Source organism: Agelaius phoeniceus, chromosome 29 (assembly GCF_051311805.1).
Source record: "Agelaius phoeniceus isolate bAgePho1 chromosome 29, bAgePho1.hap1, whole genome shotgun sequence".
In the NCBI taxonomy this organism is placed as follows: Eukaryota; Metazoa; Chordata; class Aves; order Passeriformes; family Icteridae; genus Agelaius; species Agelaius phoeniceus.
Window position 1 is genome coordinate 2,037,843 of NC_135293.1, and position 19,021 is coordinate 2,056,863.

General features: G+C 65.3%; 3 protein-coding genes across 3 annotated transcripts; 1 reads left to right on the plus strand and 2 right to left on the minus strand.

Annotated features, from left to right (window-relative positions):
• Positions 1-567: 567 nt before the first annotated feature.
• Positions 568-9,033, minus strand: MAP1S (microtubule associated protein 1S). Its single transcript, XM_054650399.2, has 7 exons — positions 8,856-9,033; positions 7,581-7,682; positions 6,973-7,055; positions 6,751-6,891; positions 2,898-6,033; positions 2,600-2,817; positions 568-2,142 (listed from the first exon to the last, which is right to left on the minus strand). Exons 1-7 carry the CDS (start codon positions 8,992-8,994, stop codon positions 1,987-1,989), a joined length of 3,975 nt encoding a protein of 1,324 aa, XP_054506374.2. The 5' UTR covers positions 8,995-9,033; the 3' UTR covers positions 568-1,986.
• A 614-nt stretch (positions 9,034-9,647) lies between these two features.
• On the minus strand, positions 9,648-11,398 carry LOC129131430 (cocaine- and amphetamine-regulated transcript protein-like). Its single transcript, XM_054650426.2, has 3 exons — positions 10,643-11,398; positions 10,023-10,106; positions 9,648-9,932 (listed from the first exon to the last, which is right to left on the minus strand). Exons 1-3 carry the CDS (start codon positions 10,781-10,783, stop codon positions 9,825-9,827), a joined length of 333 nt encoding a protein of 110 aa, XP_054506401.1. The 5' UTR covers positions 10,784-11,398; the 3' UTR covers positions 9,648-9,824.
• A 1,979-nt stretch (positions 11,399-13,377) lies between these two features.
• On the plus strand, positions 13,378-15,101 carry GADD45B (growth arrest and DNA damage inducible beta). The gene is made up of 4 exons (XM_054650425.2): positions 13,378-13,579; positions 13,667-13,768; positions 14,009-14,222; positions 14,349-15,101. Exons 1-4 carry the CDS (start codon positions 13,542-13,544, stop codon positions 14,460-14,462), a joined length of 468 nt encoding a protein of 155 aa, XP_054506400.1. The 5' UTR covers positions 13,378-13,541; the 3' UTR covers positions 14,463-15,101.
• The last annotated feature ends 3,920 nt before the right edge of the window (positions 15,102-19,021 follow it).

The window sequence follows — 19,021 nt, forward strand, 5'->3', positions numbered from 1 at the left end:
GGGGTGGGCACGCGGGGCTTTGAGGGGGTTTTGTCCCCTGGTCCTGCCAGCCCGTGCTGCCCACAGGGCTGAGCACAGGGACCCCCCCGCAGCACCGAGGAGGCTCCGACCCCCCCACCCCAAAATCCCCCCAAAATCCGCGGGGGCTGAAGGCAGCGGGTGCAGCCCCCTCCTCCTCCTCCTCCTGCTGCTGCTGCTGGTGGGGCCGGGGGCGGCGGGGCTGGGATGCAGGGATGGGGATGGGGATGGCGTTGTCATGGCAACCCCGCATCCAGCCTCAGCCTCGGCGCTGCCGCACCGCAGCGCATCCACCCCCCTCCCCGACCCCCCTCAACCCCCCCACCTGACACCCTGGACCCCCCCAAATCCCCCAACCCCTCTCCCACCACCAGCTGCATCCCCCCCACCCCAAAAAACCCCCAAAATCCCTTTCTCACCTCATGGCACCACCCCAAACCCCCCAACAAAGGCCGAGCCCAACTCATCCTTTTCCACCCCCTCCCCAAATCCATGGGGACCCCCCCCAAAACAAAAAAATAAATAAAAACACCACCCAGGAGACAAAGATCCACTGGGAATGATCCTCTTTAATGCTCATTTTCCACACAATTGCCAAACGGGAAGGTGGCGTGCAAGACGGGGAGCGTGTGCCGGTGGCCACGGGCAGGGGCCGGGGTTTGGAGCAATTGGGGAGGGGTGGGGGGGTTAAAACCACCCCACCCACCCCAAACAACGCCCCCCCAGCAACCTCCAACCCTTCCAGCTGAGAAAAAAAATGATATAAAGCACTAAAGGTGAAACATTCAGTGCCCCCTCCCCGAACACGCAGGACGATACAATCAAAGGTAAAAGCCCCCAAGGGCATTTATTGGGGGGGGGGGGAGAAAAGATAAATAAACCCCCCCCCCAAAAAAAACAACAACAAAAAAAAAAGGTTTGGTTTCTTCAGTTTTCACGATTTTTGTCTTTTTTTTTGTTTTGTTTTATCTTAAAAAGTCATTACAAAAAGAGCCATCGAGGAGCCTCCTACAAAAACAGGTTAGTGTTTGTCCCGGGGGGGGGGGAATTTTGGAGGTGGGGGTCGTCACATTCTGTCCCCCCCCTACCTCAAGCCCCACCCTGACCCCCCTTTGGTGCTCTCAACTCATAAAACCCCTTAAAAATTGCACGTGACGTTTGGTTCTGAACAGCTTTCGGCAGCTCCCGGGGCTGGGGGTGGATGTGGGGGGGCTGCTTTTCACTCCCCCCCAAAAATAAAGGGCTGGGGGGTGCCTTTGTTCAGCCCCCACCCCAAAATTTTAAGGGGGGAAGGGTTGGGGAGGGAAGGGCCATCAGTGCAGCGAGCTGGGCAGGTCTCAGCCCAGGGGAGGGGATGCTGCATGTGGGGGTGCGGGGGTTTACAATCAATTTGGGGGTGTGGGGGGGTCACAGATGTTTTTTTGGGGGGGGCACAACCGTTTTGGGGTGGGGCAAAACACCAGGGACAACCCCGCAGCAGCATCCCCCAACCCCAAGCCCTGCAGGGATCGGACCCCCGAGGTTGTCCCAGCTTTGTGCCCCCCCAAAAAGGGACACCCAGCCCCTCCCCTCCCCCCAAAAAAAGGGACACCCAACCCCTCCCCCAACACTTTGAGGGTTGTGGGTATTTTGGGGAAGGGGGGGGAATCGTGGCTCATCCAGGGAAAGGGGGGAAAAAACCAACAAAACACCAAAATTTACCCTGTTCCATCGAGCTGCCCATGGGGGACGGCTCAGCCCTGCTGCTGGGAGGGAGGGGAGGGGGACACATCCTGCCACCCCCCCGTGTCCCCAGCTGGTCCCTTGTCCCCTCCCCGGGCTGGGTGCAGAGCGTGGCTGGGCGTGGGCATGCGGGGACCTCCCCCTGGTGTCCCCATCCCTCCCCTGCGAGGGGCTCAGAGAGGGGTGGGGGGCGCGGGGAGGAGGGAGAGGAGGGGCAGGGGGTGGCACCCGGGCCGTGCCCCCCCCTCAGAACTCCACCTTGCAGGCGGGGAAGGTCTCGTCCTGCATGGCCACGGTGCTGTTGCTGCCCAGCACGGTGATGCCCAGCTCCTGCTGCCGCTCGTGCGTCTCCTGGTACCACTCGTGCATCACCAGAGAATCGAAGGTGGGGATCAAGGTCACCTGAAGGGGCACCCAGGACATTTTGTCACCTCCCCAAATAATGGGAAGGGGCACCCAGGACACTTTGTCACCCCCCCAAATAATGGGAAGGAACCCCGAGGACACTTTGTCACCCCCCAGCAGTGGAAAGGTGCACCCAAGACACTTTGTCACCCCCGAGATTTTGGGAAGGAACCCCCAGGACACTTTGGCACCCCCCAATTATCGGAAAGGTGTACCCAGGACACTTTGTCACCCCCCAGCACTGGGAAGGGACCCCGAGGATATTTTTTCACCCCCCAAATATCGGGAAGCAAGCCCCAGGACACTTTGTCACCCCCCAAATATCAGGAAGGGATCCCCAGGACACTTTGTCACCCCCCAGCACTGGGAGGAGACCCCGAGGACACTTTGCCACCCCGCAGCACCACGAGGGAGCCAATCCCAGCCCTCACCACAGCCCAGGCTGGGCACCCACCTGGATGTCAATGCCCCACTGGTGCTTGCCTGCCAGGAGGGCATCGAGCAGCGGGCGCAGCACCCCCTCCTTCAGGTGATCATCACCGCTGACCACGTAGCAGAGCGCGCGGATCCGCCGGAAGAACTCCTCGTCCACCGTGCGGGCGCTCCACGAGCCGGGCAGGTACGCCAGGTCCACGTACACCGGGGGTCCCTGGGGGGCTGCAGCCCTGGTGCCTGCCAGGACAGAGGGACAGCGTCACAGAGGTCCCCAAAGTGCCACCCCTGCAGTGCCACCCCTCACCGCCCGCCCGTACCTGCCGGCGATGCCCGCCCAGCTGCGGATGCCGGCCGGGCTGCGGCGCCGCGGGCGTTGCCGGGGGCGCTGCCAGATGGTCCCTTCTTGTCCCCAAGGGGTGGCCTGGCCTTGTCACCTGCAGCGCAGGCTGGAGGCTTGGCCTTGGCGGCCGAGGGGACACGGGGGGGCTCAGCTTTGGGGGCTGAGCCCACGCGGGACGGGGTCCTCTTCACCTTGGTGCCCAGGGGCTCCTTCCGGCCGGGGGGCAGCGCCTCGGGGTCCACCATGCAGATTCCGGGCTGGGCAGGGAGGGGACACGGGTCCTTCAGGGGGGCTGGCAGGGGGTCACACGCTCTGGCCACGCCGCGGGGCGGCCGCTCCGAGTCCTCGTCCGACTCCAGCCCGTCGGCCAGGATGGACGGGCAGTCCTCGGTGGCCGGAGGGACGTCGGAGTCGGACAGGGTGGGCAGTGACTCGCTGACCGACGTGGGGGGGGTCTCGCCCGGCCGGCCCCGGGGTGGCACCAGCTCCTGTGAGGGGTCGCTGTCCGACAGCTCCCGCGGGCTGGCAGCGGCCGAGGGCGACCGCTCGGATTTGGGGTGCTCGAACTCGCAGGGGGACACCAGGCACAGGTCCACGTCGTGGGGCGAGTCTGAGCGGCGGCCCGGCCGTGAAGCCGCGTCCCCGTCGGCCCAGGGCGGGTGGTGGCATGGCCGCAGCGGCAGGGACAGCCCTCCTTTGGTGGCCTCGGGCTCCTGTGTGTCCCCGGAGGCGCGGGATCGCCGCCCATCCTCCGGGGGGGACTCGCTGACCGGCGGCAGCACCTGCTCGAAGGACACCGACAGCGACTCGTCCACCTCGGTGGAGTGCGGGGAGCCCACCTCGGCCGGCAGCGAGGGCGTGGTGATGGTGGGGGACACATCGGGGACATCATCCTTGAAGGGGCTGAGGGACAGGCACCCCGCCTGCTTGTCCGGCACCGAGCCCTCCTTGCCCGCCGCGGCCGCCGGCCACGCGCTCTGCTGCCGGGTGGCGCCAGTGCCCGGCTCCTCGGTGCCATCCTCCACCGGGGACTGGTGGAAGGGCGTGTGGCCGGCGCTGGCCGGCCCCGAGCTGGCCGGGGACATCATCTCCAGGGTCTTCTCCTCGGAGCTGCCGCAGGGATCCTCGGCGCCCTCGGGGCCGTGGTTGAGCAGCCCGGTGGGCGTCAGGTCGAAGTTGACGCTGCGGTCGCTCTTGGGGGTCTTGGCCATGGGTGACGGGGGGCACACGGCTCGCAGGGGGCTGCCCTCCAGGTAGCGCAAGCGCTGGGGGCTCTCGGGGTCTTCCAGGCCGTTCTCCAGGCAGGACGGATCCCCTGGGCGCCGGTTCCCCCCGTTCTCCAGGGATAAAGGCTCCAACTCGCTGTCGGCCGTGGCGATGCCTTCATCCGTGGATTCTTCCTTCCTCCTCCTCCCGCCATCCCGCTCGGCCTCCGGCAGCATCTCCTCGGGGGAGGAGGATTTGGAGCCGTCTGACGTGCCCGGCTCCTTCCGGGCAGTTTTAGCCTTGGGTTTCTCTGGTTCTTTCTTCAGCGGGGATTTCTTGATGCTGCCGGCCTTGGCCAGGGGCTTGCGGCTCTCCAGGACCGGCGCCTTCCGGGCCGGAGCCTTGGCCGGAGCCTTGGCCTCTGCCTTGCTGTCCTTCGAGTCCTTCCGCAGCGTCTCGGCCTTCCCTTCCTTCTTCACCACCTTCACCTCCTTCTTGGCCTCCACCTTGGCCTCGGCCCCCTCGTCCTTCTTTGGTGGCTTCTTCTCCTCCTTCCTGGCCACCGGCTCCTTCTTGGGTGCCGCTTTTTCCTTGTTTGGCTTCGGCTTTGCGTCTCCCTTCGCCTTCTCAGCCGCCGAGTCCGGCTTGGCTCGGGCATCCTTGGCTTTCTCCTCTTCTGACCCCGTTCTGGCCGCATCCCCCAGGGATTTTGGCTTCTCCTTGGTCCCAGCTTTCACCTCCTTCCTCTCCACCTTCGGAACCTTCTCCTTCGGCGCCGGCGCCACGGCCTCCACCAAGCTCAGCTTGGAGCCCGACTTGAGGCTCTCCTTGCTCTCCGCCCTCTTCTGCTTCAGTGGCTTCTCCGCCTGCGCCGTCCCCTTCAGGTCATTCTTGGTGACCACGGGGTGCTTGAGGAACTCCAGGTGCTTCACCTTCTCCAGCCCTTCCAGGATCCGCGCCTGGGGCGTGCAGCCGGGGAACAGCACACGGATGATCTTCTCGGAGCGGCTGACCGGGTGCCACACCAGCAGCACGCACACCGAGGTCAGGCACTGCAGGGGCAGCTCCTGCTCCTTGGGGAAGCCATTCCCCGACCAGTGCTGCAGGAGGAACTCCAGCTCCTTGGTGCCCTTCACGGGGTTCAGCACGTACATGTCCAACCGGCCCACCCCCATCTTCTGGAAGAGCACGGTGGGCTCGGCGCGGGGGCCGCTGTCTCGGGCCAGCAGGTTGGGCCGGATGCCCAACTTGTCCAGGTAGTGCAGGGTCAGAGCGGCCTCGTCGCAGCTCTTCAGCACCTTTGAGTCGCCCTCGATGTCCTTCAGCTTCTCGGAGGCGTTAAGGAAGACGACTCCCAGCTCGGGTGAGATGAGGTTCTTGGCCCAGTCGCCGTTGCCCTGGGAGCTCTGGGAAGGGTCCTCCTCCAGCTCGGCCAGCTTCCTCTGGAGCAGGCTGTTGATGCCAGGCAGGCTGTCGGTGCCCGCGTGGGTCACCAGGATGGAGTCGATGCGGTCCAGGTGCCGCACCAGCTTCCAGAAGGAGGATTTGGGGTTGGAGCCGCCGTTGACCAAAACGTTGAAGCCGTTGACGGCGAAGAAAGCCGAGTCCCCTCTCCCGCCCGGGAAGATGTAGCAGCAGGGCTTGGAGAGCTTCAGGAATCCCACCATGGTGGGAGGCTCCAGCAGGTCGAAAGGGGATTGGGGCTCCAGAGACTCCGACAGGTACTCCATGAACTCCTCCAGCCCCTCCATCTCCGGCAGGACGCAGCCAGGGTTGTAGCGCAGCTCTATGAAGTCCTGCAGGTTGTGGTGCTCCAAGCCCGAGTCCCTCCACTCCCCGAAGTCGGGGCAGCTGATGGTCAGCCTGGCCTTGGCCGAGGGGTCTGCAGAGCTCAGGATCTCGCCCACCTGCACAGAGGGGCAGCTTCAGGTGGGAGGGGGCACCGGGGTCACCCCCATCGCCCACCAGGATGGACCCATGGGGGTGGGACACATTAAACCATTGGATCCACACCTGCTGCCTGCTTTTTTTGGGGGGATTTTGGGGTGCCAGCCCCCTCTGCTGCTGGGCAGGGGGATCCCAAGGAGGGGCTTTCCCTGACTCCCACCCTGGCTGAGGCTGCGGTCCCCCAGGGCTGGCAGCTGAGGATCTGCCCCCCTAAATTACCAGGAATTGTACCCCTAAGTTACCATAATCTGCATCCCTAAGTCACCAGAATCTGCACCCTAAATTCCCAGGATCTGCACCCTAAATTCCCAGGATCTTCCCCTTTCCCTGCCCTTTAACCCCCCCGGGATCTTCACCCCAACATCCCCCAGGATTTGCTCCCCAAACTCCCAAATCTACCCCCAAGATTTACATTCCCAGATCCCCAGCAACTACGTGACTAAATTCTCAGGATCAGTACCCCCTAAATCCCCAGGATCTGCCCCACAAAATTCCCCTAAATCCCCAGGATTTGCCCCTTTTTCTGCTGCAGACCCCAAAGCTTTGCCCCACACCTTGCAGGGACCCCCCCATGTGAGGAGGGGGGAGGACGTGCCAGCATTCCCAGGAGCTGCTCCAGGCTGGATGTGCTCAGACAGCAGCTCTGGCCCCAAAATCCCCCTGTCCCCTTCCCTCACCTCCTTATCAGTGAAGATCTGGATGAAATCCCGCAGGGAGAAGCAGCCGGTCTGCAGCATCAGCTCCCCAGTGTCCTCCACACAGGGCCCAGCAAACACCAGCAGCTTGTGCTGGGACACATCTGTGATGAGGTTCCGCAGCTGGAGACAGAGAGGGGGACATTGGGGACACTGTGGGGACACCATGGGGACAGCCCCGGGGCCCGTCCCGCCCCGGCTCACCTCGTCACACAGGGATTTGTCAGAAGGGTTGAGCAGCACCAGGGTCTCCAGCACATCCCCGCGGTGGTGGAGGGTCCTCTGACCTGTGGGGTGACAGCCATGCCCCCCCAGTTTGTCCCCAAGGGGGTGGCACAGCCAGGCACTGCCCGGTTTTCCGGCAGAAGAGGGACAGACATGGACACCACAAGGGCCAGGGACACATTTCCCGTGTCCTTCCTGCCCAGGGAGGGGAGGGAACAGGATGGGGAGACTCCCCCAAACTCTCTGGGCTCTCCCAAGGGGGGTTTTGGGGTTCATTTTCCCCTCTCAGCAAGGAAACACCCACCAGGACCCAGCTGAGGGTGGGGTGCGGGGGGAAAAAAGGCACTGGAGCAGCCCCAGTTCTGTTTTCCCTTTTCCATCCCCCTGTGGAAAATCCCATTTTTCCACGCTGGAAAAGGAAGCGGCTCCTCACGTGGGGATCACGGGGTTTGGATGGGGGAGGCACAAAGCCAGCCCTGTTCCCACAAAATCTGGGGGGAGGGGGTGTCCCTGATCCCAACCCCCATTCCCACCCCTCCCTGGAGGCTTTTCCCCCCCTTTTTCCCGGTTTTTATCCCATTTTTTACCTTTGACAATGCTGGAGAAGGTGGCCGAGTGCCGGGACACGAAGAGCTTCAGCTGCTCGTCCAGGTTGCAGCAGGTGAGGTCGATGTCCCACGAGCGGATCCCTGAGGAGGAAAAACCGAAAAAAAATTGGGGATTTGGGGGCTCAGAACCCACCAACACCACCCCAAAACCCCACACGCTGCCAGGTGGGGCTGACCCCACAAAATCTCCCATAAAATCTCCTCCTCAAATCCCCCCTAAGGTGTTTTTGGGGTGCCTCCAAGCCCACCTGTGCCAGCACCTGCCCGGCAGGTGAGCTCCTTGTGCTGTGAGTCACAACAGCTCCAGCTCTGCCAAATCCTAAATCCCAAATCCCAACCCCCCAGGGCACGGAGCAGCTCTGCCAACGCCTCCTCAGAGGTGCCAATTAAGGAATTAAAAGATTTGGTGCTACCTGTCAGCACCGGGACAGGTGCAGCACCCGAAAAACCCTTCAGGGCTTCCCAGAAGGGATTTTGGGAGATTATTCCCAAAAATTTTGGGTGGCTCTGGGTGCTGCCGGTAACGGCCAGAGAATGGGTGGGGGATGGTGTAACCGGCCCGGGGTTGCACAAGGGTTTGGGGCCGTTTTTTGGGGTGGTTTTGGTGAGGTTTGGGACAGGGAGGGGACAATGGAGTGGGGAATGTCCCTCCCGTCGTGGGTTTGGGATCTGCTCCCGCTGGGATGTCACGGCCTGAGACCCCCCCCACAAAATCCAGGCAGGGCTCAGGGATGGGTGTGGGGGCTGGAGGGGGGTCCCTACAAAATGTGGGGTCAATCCTGGGGATTTAGGGGCAAATCCCGGGGATTTAGGGCTGCAGGGAAAGGGGAAGATCCTGGGGGGGGGGGGGGGGGGGGGGCAAATCCAGGAGGAGCAAATCCTGGAGATCTTGAGAGAAGAAAGAGATGGAGGAGGATTCAGATCCCCGGGGGTTTTGGGGCAGGAAAAAGGGGCAGATCTGGGATTTTAGAGGGATAATCGCGGGGACTGAGGGGTCAAAGAGGGCGCAGATCCCGGGGATGGGGCGGGGGGGGGCAGGAAATGGGGCAAATCCTGGGAATTTCGGAATTTCGGGGCGCAAACCCTGAGAAGCCGCAGGGGCGGATCCCGGCGGGCTGGGGCGGGACGGGGCATCCCGATAGGGGCGATCACACCCCGGGACCGAGCGGGACCGAGCGCGGCATCCCCGGGGGGGCTCCTCCGGTGCAGGCGGGCGGGTCCGGGAGGATCCCGCGGAGCATCACGAGGTCTCACCTCGCTCCAGCTGCTGCAGGGCGGCGGCCCTGAGGCCGGGCCGGTGGCAGCCGCCGCCCACGATGGCGAGCAGCGAGAAGCGGCGCGGCCCCGAGGCCGGAGCCGCGGGAGCCGCCGGAGCCACCGGAGCCGCCGCCATCTTCGGCGCCCCCCGCCCGCCTCGCTAGCCACGCCCCCTGCGTCACCACCGCCCAGACCACACCCACTGATGTCACTTTCAGCCAATGGGAGGCGCAGAAGGGGAGGCGGGTGGGCGGAGCGGAGGTGGGAGAGAGAGTCTTAAAGGGGCAACGCGCGGGGTGGGGCAGCGGGTGGGGCCCGCGCGGGCGGTGCGGGATCGTGGATGCGGGGTCGGGGATGGAGATTCGGGATCGTGGATGGGGAATGCGGGATTCTGGATGGGGAGCCAAGATTCTAGATGGGGATGCTGGATTTTGGGTGGGGATCCGAGATTCTGGGTGCGGATTTGGAATCTGGATGCGGGATTCGGGATGCGGCCGGGCCGGGCCGTATGAGCCCCCCGCTCTTCCATCCCTCCGTCTCCATCAGCTCGGGAATCCAGGACTCAGATCCAGGACGCAGCTCCCTGCCCGTCCCCGCAGCGCTCCCATTCCCGCTTCCCCTCTCCCGCAGCGGGATGAGATTCCCACTCCCTGTCCCTCATTCCCGCCCCAACCTCAAATTCCCGACAGGGAAGGGGGGCAGGATGGGACCCCCACCCCTCTCAGGACCCTGCCCAGCGGCAGAGGGGGCTGGGAACCTCAAAATCCCCCAAAAAAGCAGACGGCAGGCGTGGATCCAATGGTTTAATGTGTCCCTGGACACCGCCAGCCCCACGGGCCGGGGCACGGGTGGTGCCGTGCGGGTCCATCCCGGTGCTGGAGCCCGCGGTTCCCCCTCCGTGCCCCTCCTGGGCCGCGGGCTCGTGGCAGCTGGTGTCCCCCGGTGTCCCCCGGTGTCCCCGCTCCCTCAGGAGCACTTGAGGATGAAGAGGTTGCAGGAGGTGCCGCGGGGGCAGCTGCAGAGCTTCCCGATGCGCGCCCCGCGCCGCACCGCGCACGGCTCCCGGGGCTCGCACTGCGGAGCGGCACCGTCAGCCCCGGCGCCGGACCCCCCACCAAAGGAGGGTTTGGGGTCCCCCAGGGCCGCCCCCCAGCCCCGCCGTACCCAGGGCACCCAGCTCAGCCTCTTCTCCAGCGCCGGCGGCTCCCGCGTCCCCAGCTCGTCCAGCACCTCCCGGAGCGCCTCCGCCTGCCACAGACAGCAGCGGGGCACCCCGAAATCCCGGGACACCCAGGGACTCCAGAGGGGCACCCCGAAATCCCGGGACGCCCAGGGGCTCCGGATCCGTGTCACCCCCAATTCCCGGCACACCCAGGGGCTCTGGATCTGTGTCACCCCGAGTCCCCCCGGCTCCTGTCCCCTCCCTAGCCCGTGTCTGGCTCATCCCGGCCGGATGTTCAGGGTCTGTCCTTGGGGTGCGGCCCCATGTCCCCCCCTCCGGTCCCCACCCCCCTCCCCGCAGCTGAGCCCCGGAGCTCAGGATGGGCTGGGGAAGGAAAAAACAACCAAAACTCCCCAGAGCAGCGATCCCCGCGTGCTGCGGGATGTCCCCGGTGCCAGGAACCTCCCGAGGCACAAAACCGGCGCGGGGTCTCGGCCGCCCCCTCCCCAATTCCCCCCGGTCCCCCCAAACCGGGCTGGGGGGAGCAGGAACGCCCCGAAACGCCCCAAACCCTCACTGGGGGGTGCTGGGGACCCCCTGCCCCGCTCCCCCAGCCCCTCACCAGCTCCGTGTCCTCCCGGCCGTGCCCGGGCGGGCTCAGCGCAGGCCCAAGCTCCGGTACCGGTTCGGGGGTGCCGAGCAGGATGAGGCCGGAGCCCAGCAGGCAGAGCAGGCACAGCCGAGCGTTCTCCATGTTCTCCATCCCCTGGATGCTCCGGGATGTGCCAGGCTCGGTTTTATACCCCCCTGGACACCCCCAAACACCCGGTGACGCACACGGGGCGCCTGTGTCCCCCCAAAGCCCCGCACCGTCACCGGGCTGCAGGGGGGACACAACATCCCTGGGGACACAGGGGCCACCAGCCAGCGGCCAGGGACGGACGTCAGCGCCGGCTCCAGGCGGGGACCCCCCGGTGACCCCCCCGGGCCGCAGCCGCTGCCAATTCCGTGAGCAAACAAACCCCGGGCTCAGCCCCGGACACCGCACAGCCGGGGGGGCACGAACGGCGAAGGTGGGGACAGACGGGGGGACAGAGAGGAAATACAGACAGATGGACAGACAGGGAATACAGACAGGGGACGGACAGGGGACAGACAGAGGGACAGACAGAGGGACGGAAAGGGGAACATACAGGGGACAGCCGGGGGGACAGACAGGAGACGGAAAGAGGACAGACGGGCGGACAGACGGGGGGACAGACAGGGGACAGAGAGGAAATACAGACAGATAGACAGGGAATAAAGACAGGGGGACAGCCGTGGGGACAGACAGGGGACCGATAGGGAATACAGACAGGGGGACAGACAGGGGGACACAAGGGCGCTACCGCGGTGTTGTCCCACAGCCCTTCCGGGCTCTCCAGCATCCCCAGCGGGGCTCTCCGGTCCCGTTCCATCCCTGTCTGGTCCCTCTATGTCCCTCCGATCCCCAGGGGTCCCCAAAACCCACAGGATCCCCACAGACACCCGGGACGGGGGGGGCACCGCCGGACACCGGCAGGACCGGAGTGTGGGGAACCCCGACCCGATCGCCGCTCCGGTCTAGCGCAACCCCCGCAGTCCCGGTCCGGCCGCCCCCAGCCCAGTCCGGTCCCGGTTTGGCGGCTTCTAGACCCGGTCCGGTAGCCCCTCTCGATTTCGGCTCCCCCCACTCGGTCCGGTTGCCCCCAGCCCAGGTCGGTGCCGGTTTGGTGACTCCCAGCCCTCGACCCCATTCCAGCCCAGCTCCCGGTCCCGGACCCGGTCCCGGTTTGGCGGCACCGCGCCCCGCCCACACCCTGCGACCCCGCCCACTCATTGTCGCAAAGCCTTCTGGGTAATGTAGTCTCCGTTTAACGAAGCCGGAAAGGCGGGGCGCTGCAGGCCTACACTTCCCAGAAGGCTTTGCGGCGAGGCCACAGAGAGGACAGCGACAGCGCCGCCTGGCGGCTCGGAGGAGGCGGAGCGGGAGCGCGGCCACGGCTGCGATGGGGCACGGGGGGCACCGGGAGGGGACGGGGAACAGCGGCGACGCGCACGGAGCGCCAGCACCGCCGTGGGCAGGGAGATGCTTGGGAAATACGGCTCAGGACGCGGCTGAGGGAAACTGAGGCACGGCGTGGGCGCCTCCCGCGACCCCCCGGGGGTTCACGGACCGGTCCGGCCGTGCAGCTGCGGGATCTGGGGCCAAAGTGAGGCGAGCTCGGTGTGCCCAAGCCCCGGGACAGCGGCAGCGCGTCCCCGGTGTGTCCCCGGCGTGTCCCCGGCAGGTGGCGGCCGCCGCCCGCGCGGCTCGGAGCTCCCCGCGTGTCCCGGGTTCCCCCGGCTCTGAGCGCACCGACCCCTCCCGCCCCCGCCTGCAGGTCCCGGTGCACGGTCCGATCGCCCCCGCGGCCCGGTGCGTGAATTGCCGCCCCCCCCGGTGCAGCCCCCGCTCCACCGACAGATGCCCGGTGCAGCCGCCGGTGCACGGACCGACCCCCGCCGTGCAGACCCCTGTGCACGAACCGGCCCCTGCAAAAGCCCCCGGTGTCAGGGGCCGACCCGTGCACCGATCGACCCCTGGAGAGACCGCCGGTGCAAGAACCGACCCTCGGAGCAGTCCCCGGTCCCAGGGACCGACCCCCCTGTGCAGCCCCCTGTCCCACAGACAGATCCCCGGACCGACCCCCGGTGCACGGACCGACCCCCGGACCGACCCCCGGTGCACGGAGCGGCGCCCGGTGCAGCCCTCGGTCCTAGAGATCATCCTCCGGTGCACGGAGCGACCCCCTGTGCAACCCCTGGTGCAAGAAACGAACCCCGGACCGACCCCCGGTGCACAGAGCGACCCCCCTGTGCAGCCAGCCCCCGACCCCCGGTGCACCGGCTGACCCTCGGAGCGACCCCCGGTGCAGCCCCCAGTGCACGGAGCGACCCTCCTGTGCAGCCCCCTGTCCCACCGACCGATCCCCGGTGCAGCCCCCGGTGCAAGGAGCGACCCCCGGTGCAGCCCCCGGTGCACGGAGCGACCCCCAGAGCGGGTCCCGGTCCCCCGGACCGACCCCGAGCCCGGTCCCCCCCGGTCCCCCCCGGTTTCTCCCCGGTCCCGCCGGTCCCACGCCCGTGCCCGCGGGGGGGGCGCAGTTTCAGGGCGGGGGTTTCCCCCGCGCTCTTCCCCCCCCCCCCCCGCGTTTCACCCCCACGTGGGTCCCACCGGCGGCGCCCAATCAGCGCCGTTCCCGTGGGCGGCTCCGCGTGGCGCCAGCCAATGGGAGAGGCGGGGGCGCCGCTTGAGGCCCCGCCCCTTGGAGGAATGCTATAAAATGAAGCGCAGGGCGCGGCTGGGGCTCAGAGCGATCGCGCTGGAGCGGCGGCAGGAGCGGAGCGGGACCGGGGATCGCGATAGCGCCGCGATACCTCCGCGATATCCCCGCTATAGCCGAGCTCGGGATTATTGCTCTTGGAGTTTGCCTTCTTCTTCTGCGGATTACGATTGCACCATGACCCTGGAGGAGCTGGTGCCTTGCGATAGCAGCAAGTAAGTGGCGGGCGGCTCGGGGCGTTCGGCGGGGGCTCTGTGTTTGTCGCTGTCGCCGCTCACCGGCTTTGCCGTTCCTCCCGACAGGATGCAGGCGGTGAGCGAGGCGGTGGAGCGGGTGCTGGTGGCGGCGCAGCGGCAGGACCGCCTCACCGTGGGGGTCTACGAGTCGGCCAAGCTGATGAATGTGTGAGTATCGCGATATGGCTTTGTCGGGGGCTCTGTCGGGGGGGGTCTGGCTCGCGTGGTGGGGTTCATCCCGGCCCGCTTAGCGCAGGGCTGGAGCGTTTCACGGGGTGGTGGTGACCAGGCGGAATTTGGGGGGTCAGTCGCCGATTTATATCGCGACAGGGAGGTGACAGCTCCGCGGGAGGGAGTTCCACCATCCCGAGCTGTCCCGGTCGCCCCTAACCCGCCTCGCCCCCGCAGGGACCCGGACAGCGTGGTGCTGTGTGTGCTGGCCACCGACGAGGAGGACGAAGGTGACATCGCCCTGCAGATCCACTTCACGCTCATCCAGGCGTTCTGCTGCGACAACGACATCCACATTCTGCGCGTGTCGGGCATGCAGCGCCTCGCTGCCATCCTGGGCGAGCCCGAGGCGGACTCCGAGCCCCGCGACCTGCACTGCCTGCTCGTCACGGTGAGCACGGAGGTGACGCGCCCGGTGGCCCCGTGACACCGCCAGGGGCCGGGGAGGGTGACGGGGCGGCTCGGGGACACGTGTCGGGGCGCTGGTGGCATTAACCTCGTGCTCCTGCTCCCGCAGAACCCGCACACGGACGCCTGGAAGAGCCAGGGGCTGGCGGAGGTGGCGAGTTACTGCGCCGAGAGTCGCGACAGGAACCAGTGGGTGCCGTTCGTGTGTCTGCAGGAGCGCTGAGCCCTTCCCGGCCCCTTCCCGGCCTGGACTTGAAGGATTAAAACCCTTAATAAAAAAAACCTAAACAGCAGGAAAAAAACAAAAAAAGAAGGAGAAACAGCCAGTTCCAACCCACAACGCCCCAAAACCCACCGATTTTATTTTTCTTTTGAACCGGAGAGGAGAAAGGGAGAGCGCGGCGGCTGCGGTGGGAATGGAGGGAGCCGGGCCGAGCCCGGCGGGGGACACTGGACACTGGCCGGAGCCGGGTGGACACTGGCCGGAGCCGGGTGGACACTGGACACTGGCCGGAGCCGCCGGCCGAGGAGTCGTGCTGGAGCTGGGCAGCCCCGGGCGGGCGCTGCGGAGCGCGGGGGTGACCCCGGAGCTGGAAACTGTCGCGATTTTTGGCAGCTGGGACCCGATGGAGGCGAGGACTGCAGAAAGCTGGATTTTTGATTTTTGATTTTTAATTTTTTTTTTTTTTTTTTGGTGCAAAAACTGCGTTTTCCTAAGGAATTATGGACATCAGCACGGATGGACCTGCACCCTCCGGGTGCTGCTTTTGCACTTGGAGACCCTGAGCTGAACCTTTTCCAGAGTTTATTCTTCTACCGAGCGAGGAATTAAATTTATTTGCAATAAAATGTCTGACGTTTACTGGTGTTTGCTCTTCCCTGTGCTCTGCTGGAGCCGTTCCCAAGGGAGCGGGGAGCGGGATCGGCGCTTCCTGGGTGGGTTTTGGGGTGGGCTCCACCTCCCCTGGGAGGGCTCTGCACGCTGGGGGGGCCTTGCATAGGGCCGGGGGATTCCCACCCGTGTGTGGCCTCGCTGCTGCTGCTGGAGGAGAAATTCCCACCCCACCCTGCTCTGAAAAAGGGTTTTTCCAAGAAAAATACGCACGGGGTGCCCTGAGCTCTGTGGGAAACTGAGGCACGGCCCCCTCAGGGCTGGAGCTTCCTCCACCCGCGCAGAAACCGCGGCTGCCGTGGGAACCGGGCCGGGGGCTGCCCGCGGGGCCGGGGGGAGCCCCCACGCCCCCATCCCGGGGGGGGAATTCCCTCTGTCCCCCGGGGGTGGGGACAAGGACAACCCCGAGGGCTCCGGGCAAAGCGAGGCCGCTGGGGTCAGGGGTGGGGTCCCCCCTTTGTGGGCAGTGGGGACCCCCGGGAGCTCCCCGGGATCTTTCCCCGACCCCGCTCCGGTGCACCCCGGAGCAGGCGCTCACCTGAGCTCGCCCTGTCCCCGTCACACGCGCGGTGTCACCCGGGCTGGCCCCGGCGGGCCGGGAGCGGTGCCAGCCCCGGCCCGGAGCCAGGCAGATCCCGCCCGGCTGGGACACAGCGTTCGGCCGGGCAGGGACACAGCGACCGGCCAGCCCCGGCTTGGGGACACGGTGGCCGTCCCAGAGTGTCGCGTGGCCTGAGGACGTGCCCTGTGCCCTCCTTTGGGGTTTTGATGGCGGGGGAAACTGAGGCACGGAGCGAGCGCGGCGTGTGACAGCCCCGGCAGCGCCAGGACACGGCAGGGACAAGGGACAAGGTGGTGACAACACCCTCTGGGTGGCCCAAACTGCGACATCGCCCCCCAGGTCCCCCAGCTGTGGGGGTCTCAGCTCGGGGTGGGCGATGGGGTCGCGCTGTTCCCTGGGAAAATCCCGAAGGGAAAGGGCCCGAGGGCGGCGGAGGCCGCCCAAACTCGTTTCACTGATGAGGCGGCGGGGTCACGAGGCCATTCCTGTCGCCGCTGTCACCGCGGCTGTGCCACTCGTGTGACCGGTGTGTCAGGCCGTGTCACGGGGGTGGGAGCGGTGAGAGACCCCCCCCAGACCCCCCAAAATCCTCAGGACACCCCCGGAGCCCACCCAGCCACCGGGACCACCCGCATCGACAGCGCGGGGTAATTAAACCCCGAGCGATAATTAGCGAATTAATAATTAATTAGGAGGTCGCAGCCAGCCCTGGGGGTGCGGGATGGGTGTTGGGCGCCCCCCCAAAAGCTGACACGGGGGGGGGGTTGGTTTTTGGGGGGTGCCGGTGACACGGGGGGTGCAGATGTCACCCCCAGAGTGCCCGCGGGGGTGGCACCGCAGCCGCTGTGTCACCGCCGGGGGGTGGGAGGTCCCGGGGGGTGACACGGGGGTGGTTTGGGCTCGGGGGGGGCACCGAGCCCCTTCCTGGCTCTGGGGCGGCCGCAGCCAGACAGGGCAGGGCCGGAGCCGCGCCGGAGCCGCTGATTTATGAGTCTGGCCTGGGTGGCTCCGGTGGCTCCGGCGGCTCCTGGCCCCGGGCTCCGTCTCCACCCTGGCAGCGACACCGGGGACAAAAAACCGGGGGGGCACCGCCCACCCCAAACCCCCCTGGGGCAGCTCGGTTCACCCCGATACCCCCAACCTCTTCAAACTGGGGGAAACTGAGGCACGGAGCTGCCTCCCCGCCCCCGCCGGTGACGCCCGGAGCGGGAAGTGCGTCCGTGATGTCACCGTGGTGGCACCATTGCGTCACGGGTGTCCCCGTGTCCCCCGCGTGGGGACACGGTGCGATCCTCCACGGAGTCCCTGCGGTCCGGGGATGACCCCGACGGGGTCCCCGCGCTGTCCCCGCTCCGGTGGCACCGAGGGCACCCGCGGCTGTCCCTGGGCCACCCCTGCTGCCGTCCCGGTGGCCGCGGCTCCGGGGGTAAGGAGTTAATTAGGGCGGCAGGGAGTTAATTAGAGCGGCAGCCAGGCTAAAAATAGCCCGGCGGAGGAGGGAGGGTTATTTTTAGCCGCTCCCAGCCCGGTGCCACCCGGCCGGTGTCGCTTTGGCGCTGGCACCGCCACCCGCTGCCACCTCCGGCGCTTGGCAGCGAATTCCCGGCGCAGGAGCCGCTCCCGGTGTCCCGGGGCTTGGAAGGGAATCGGGGGGAATTTGGGATTCCGTGGCAGGGACCTGGCTGGGGGACAGTGACACGGGACCTGCTGCCATCCCACTGTTTGTCCCCCTGTCCATCCCGCCCTTCCCAGCGGCGTTTTTGGAGCGGCCGCTGAAAAAATCCCAACAATTCCCGGCCCGCGGCTGCAGCGGGAGCGGCGCATTCCAAGGACTCGCTCCCGGCCTGGATCCCGCTGAGCTTCCAGCCGGGCCGGGATCGCTTTTCCCGGAAAAAAAAAAGGGAAGGAATGCAGCGCTGGGTTTGGTTTTCCCCATAGGATGGGATGGGATGGCTCCGGAGATTCCGGGAAAATGGAGATTCCCAAGAGCTCCCGTGGAGGAGCCACCAGGGATGGGGAGAACAGGGGTGGGAAAAGGGAATCCCTGAGAGCTGCGGGATTCCCAAGGGGGGAATTCTGAGGAGCTGAGATCCTTGAAGGGCCACAATTCCTGGGAATTGGCATTCCCGGTGCCCACAGGAGCTCCAGGGGGTGGGAAAAGGGAATCCCAGAGAGTTGGGGGATTCCCAATGGGGATTTCTGAGGAGCTGAGATCCTTGAGGGGCTGCAATCCCTGGGAATCGATGTTCCCAATCCCAGCTGAGCATCCAGGAGGTGGAAAAGGGGAATCCCTGAGAGTTCAGGGATTCCCAAGGGTGGATTTCTGAGGAGCCGAGACCCTTGAGAAGTTGCAATTCCTGGGAATGGGCATTCCCAATCCTGATGGGAGCTCCAGGGGGTGGGAAAGGGAAATCCCAGGGAGAGGAAGGATTCCCAAGGATTTGGGATTTCTGAGGAGCCAAGACCCTTGAGGGGCTGCAATCCCTGGGAATTGATGTTCCCAATCCCAGCTGAGCATCCAGGAGGTGGAAAAGGGGAATCCCTGAGAGTTGGGGGATTCCCAAGGGTGGAATTTTGAGGAGCTGAGACCCCTGAGAAGTTGCAATTCCTGGGAATCGATGTTCCCAATCCTGATGGGATTCCTGGTGGGAAAGGGGATCCCCAAGGGTGGAAAAGGGCACAGGGGATTCCCGAGGGAGGATCTGGAATTGCCGGCTCAGCACAGGCAGGCAGAGGAGATTGGCAAAATGCAAAGTGAGCCTTTTTTATTGTGTTATCCATTCACTTGGGAACAACGATTCCACAAATATTAAACACGGTGCGAGGGGAGAGGGGGTCAGGGCTATGGCACACGAGAAAGGGCAAAATCAACAAAACAAACCCAAAAAAAACCCGGGAATTGCAGACGGATGAGGAGCCTACGGCACAGACACCGACCACTTCCTAAGGACAGTCCGGAAAAAACCTGGATTGGCGTTTGGCAACGAGATCAGAGTTTGGCAAATAATAATAATAATATTAATAATAATAATAATAATTAATGATCGTTTGAATGATAGACCAGAGAGAAGGAGAAAACGAGGAGAGCCAAGGATCCCACGTGGGCTCGGAGTAAAGGAATTATTGGGATTTTGTTAAATAAAGGTGGATTTTTAAGGATTTAAGGGGGGGAAATAAAAAGGGGCATTTGGGAGATCCAGAGGCTCCGGGGTGTCCCGGCTCCATCCCCCGGGACAGGGAGGGGAGGGTGAGGCAAAGGGAGGAAAACTGGAACAGGAGCAATGTTTCCCTGGCCCTTTTATTCCCAGATTTCTATTTTTGGCACTGG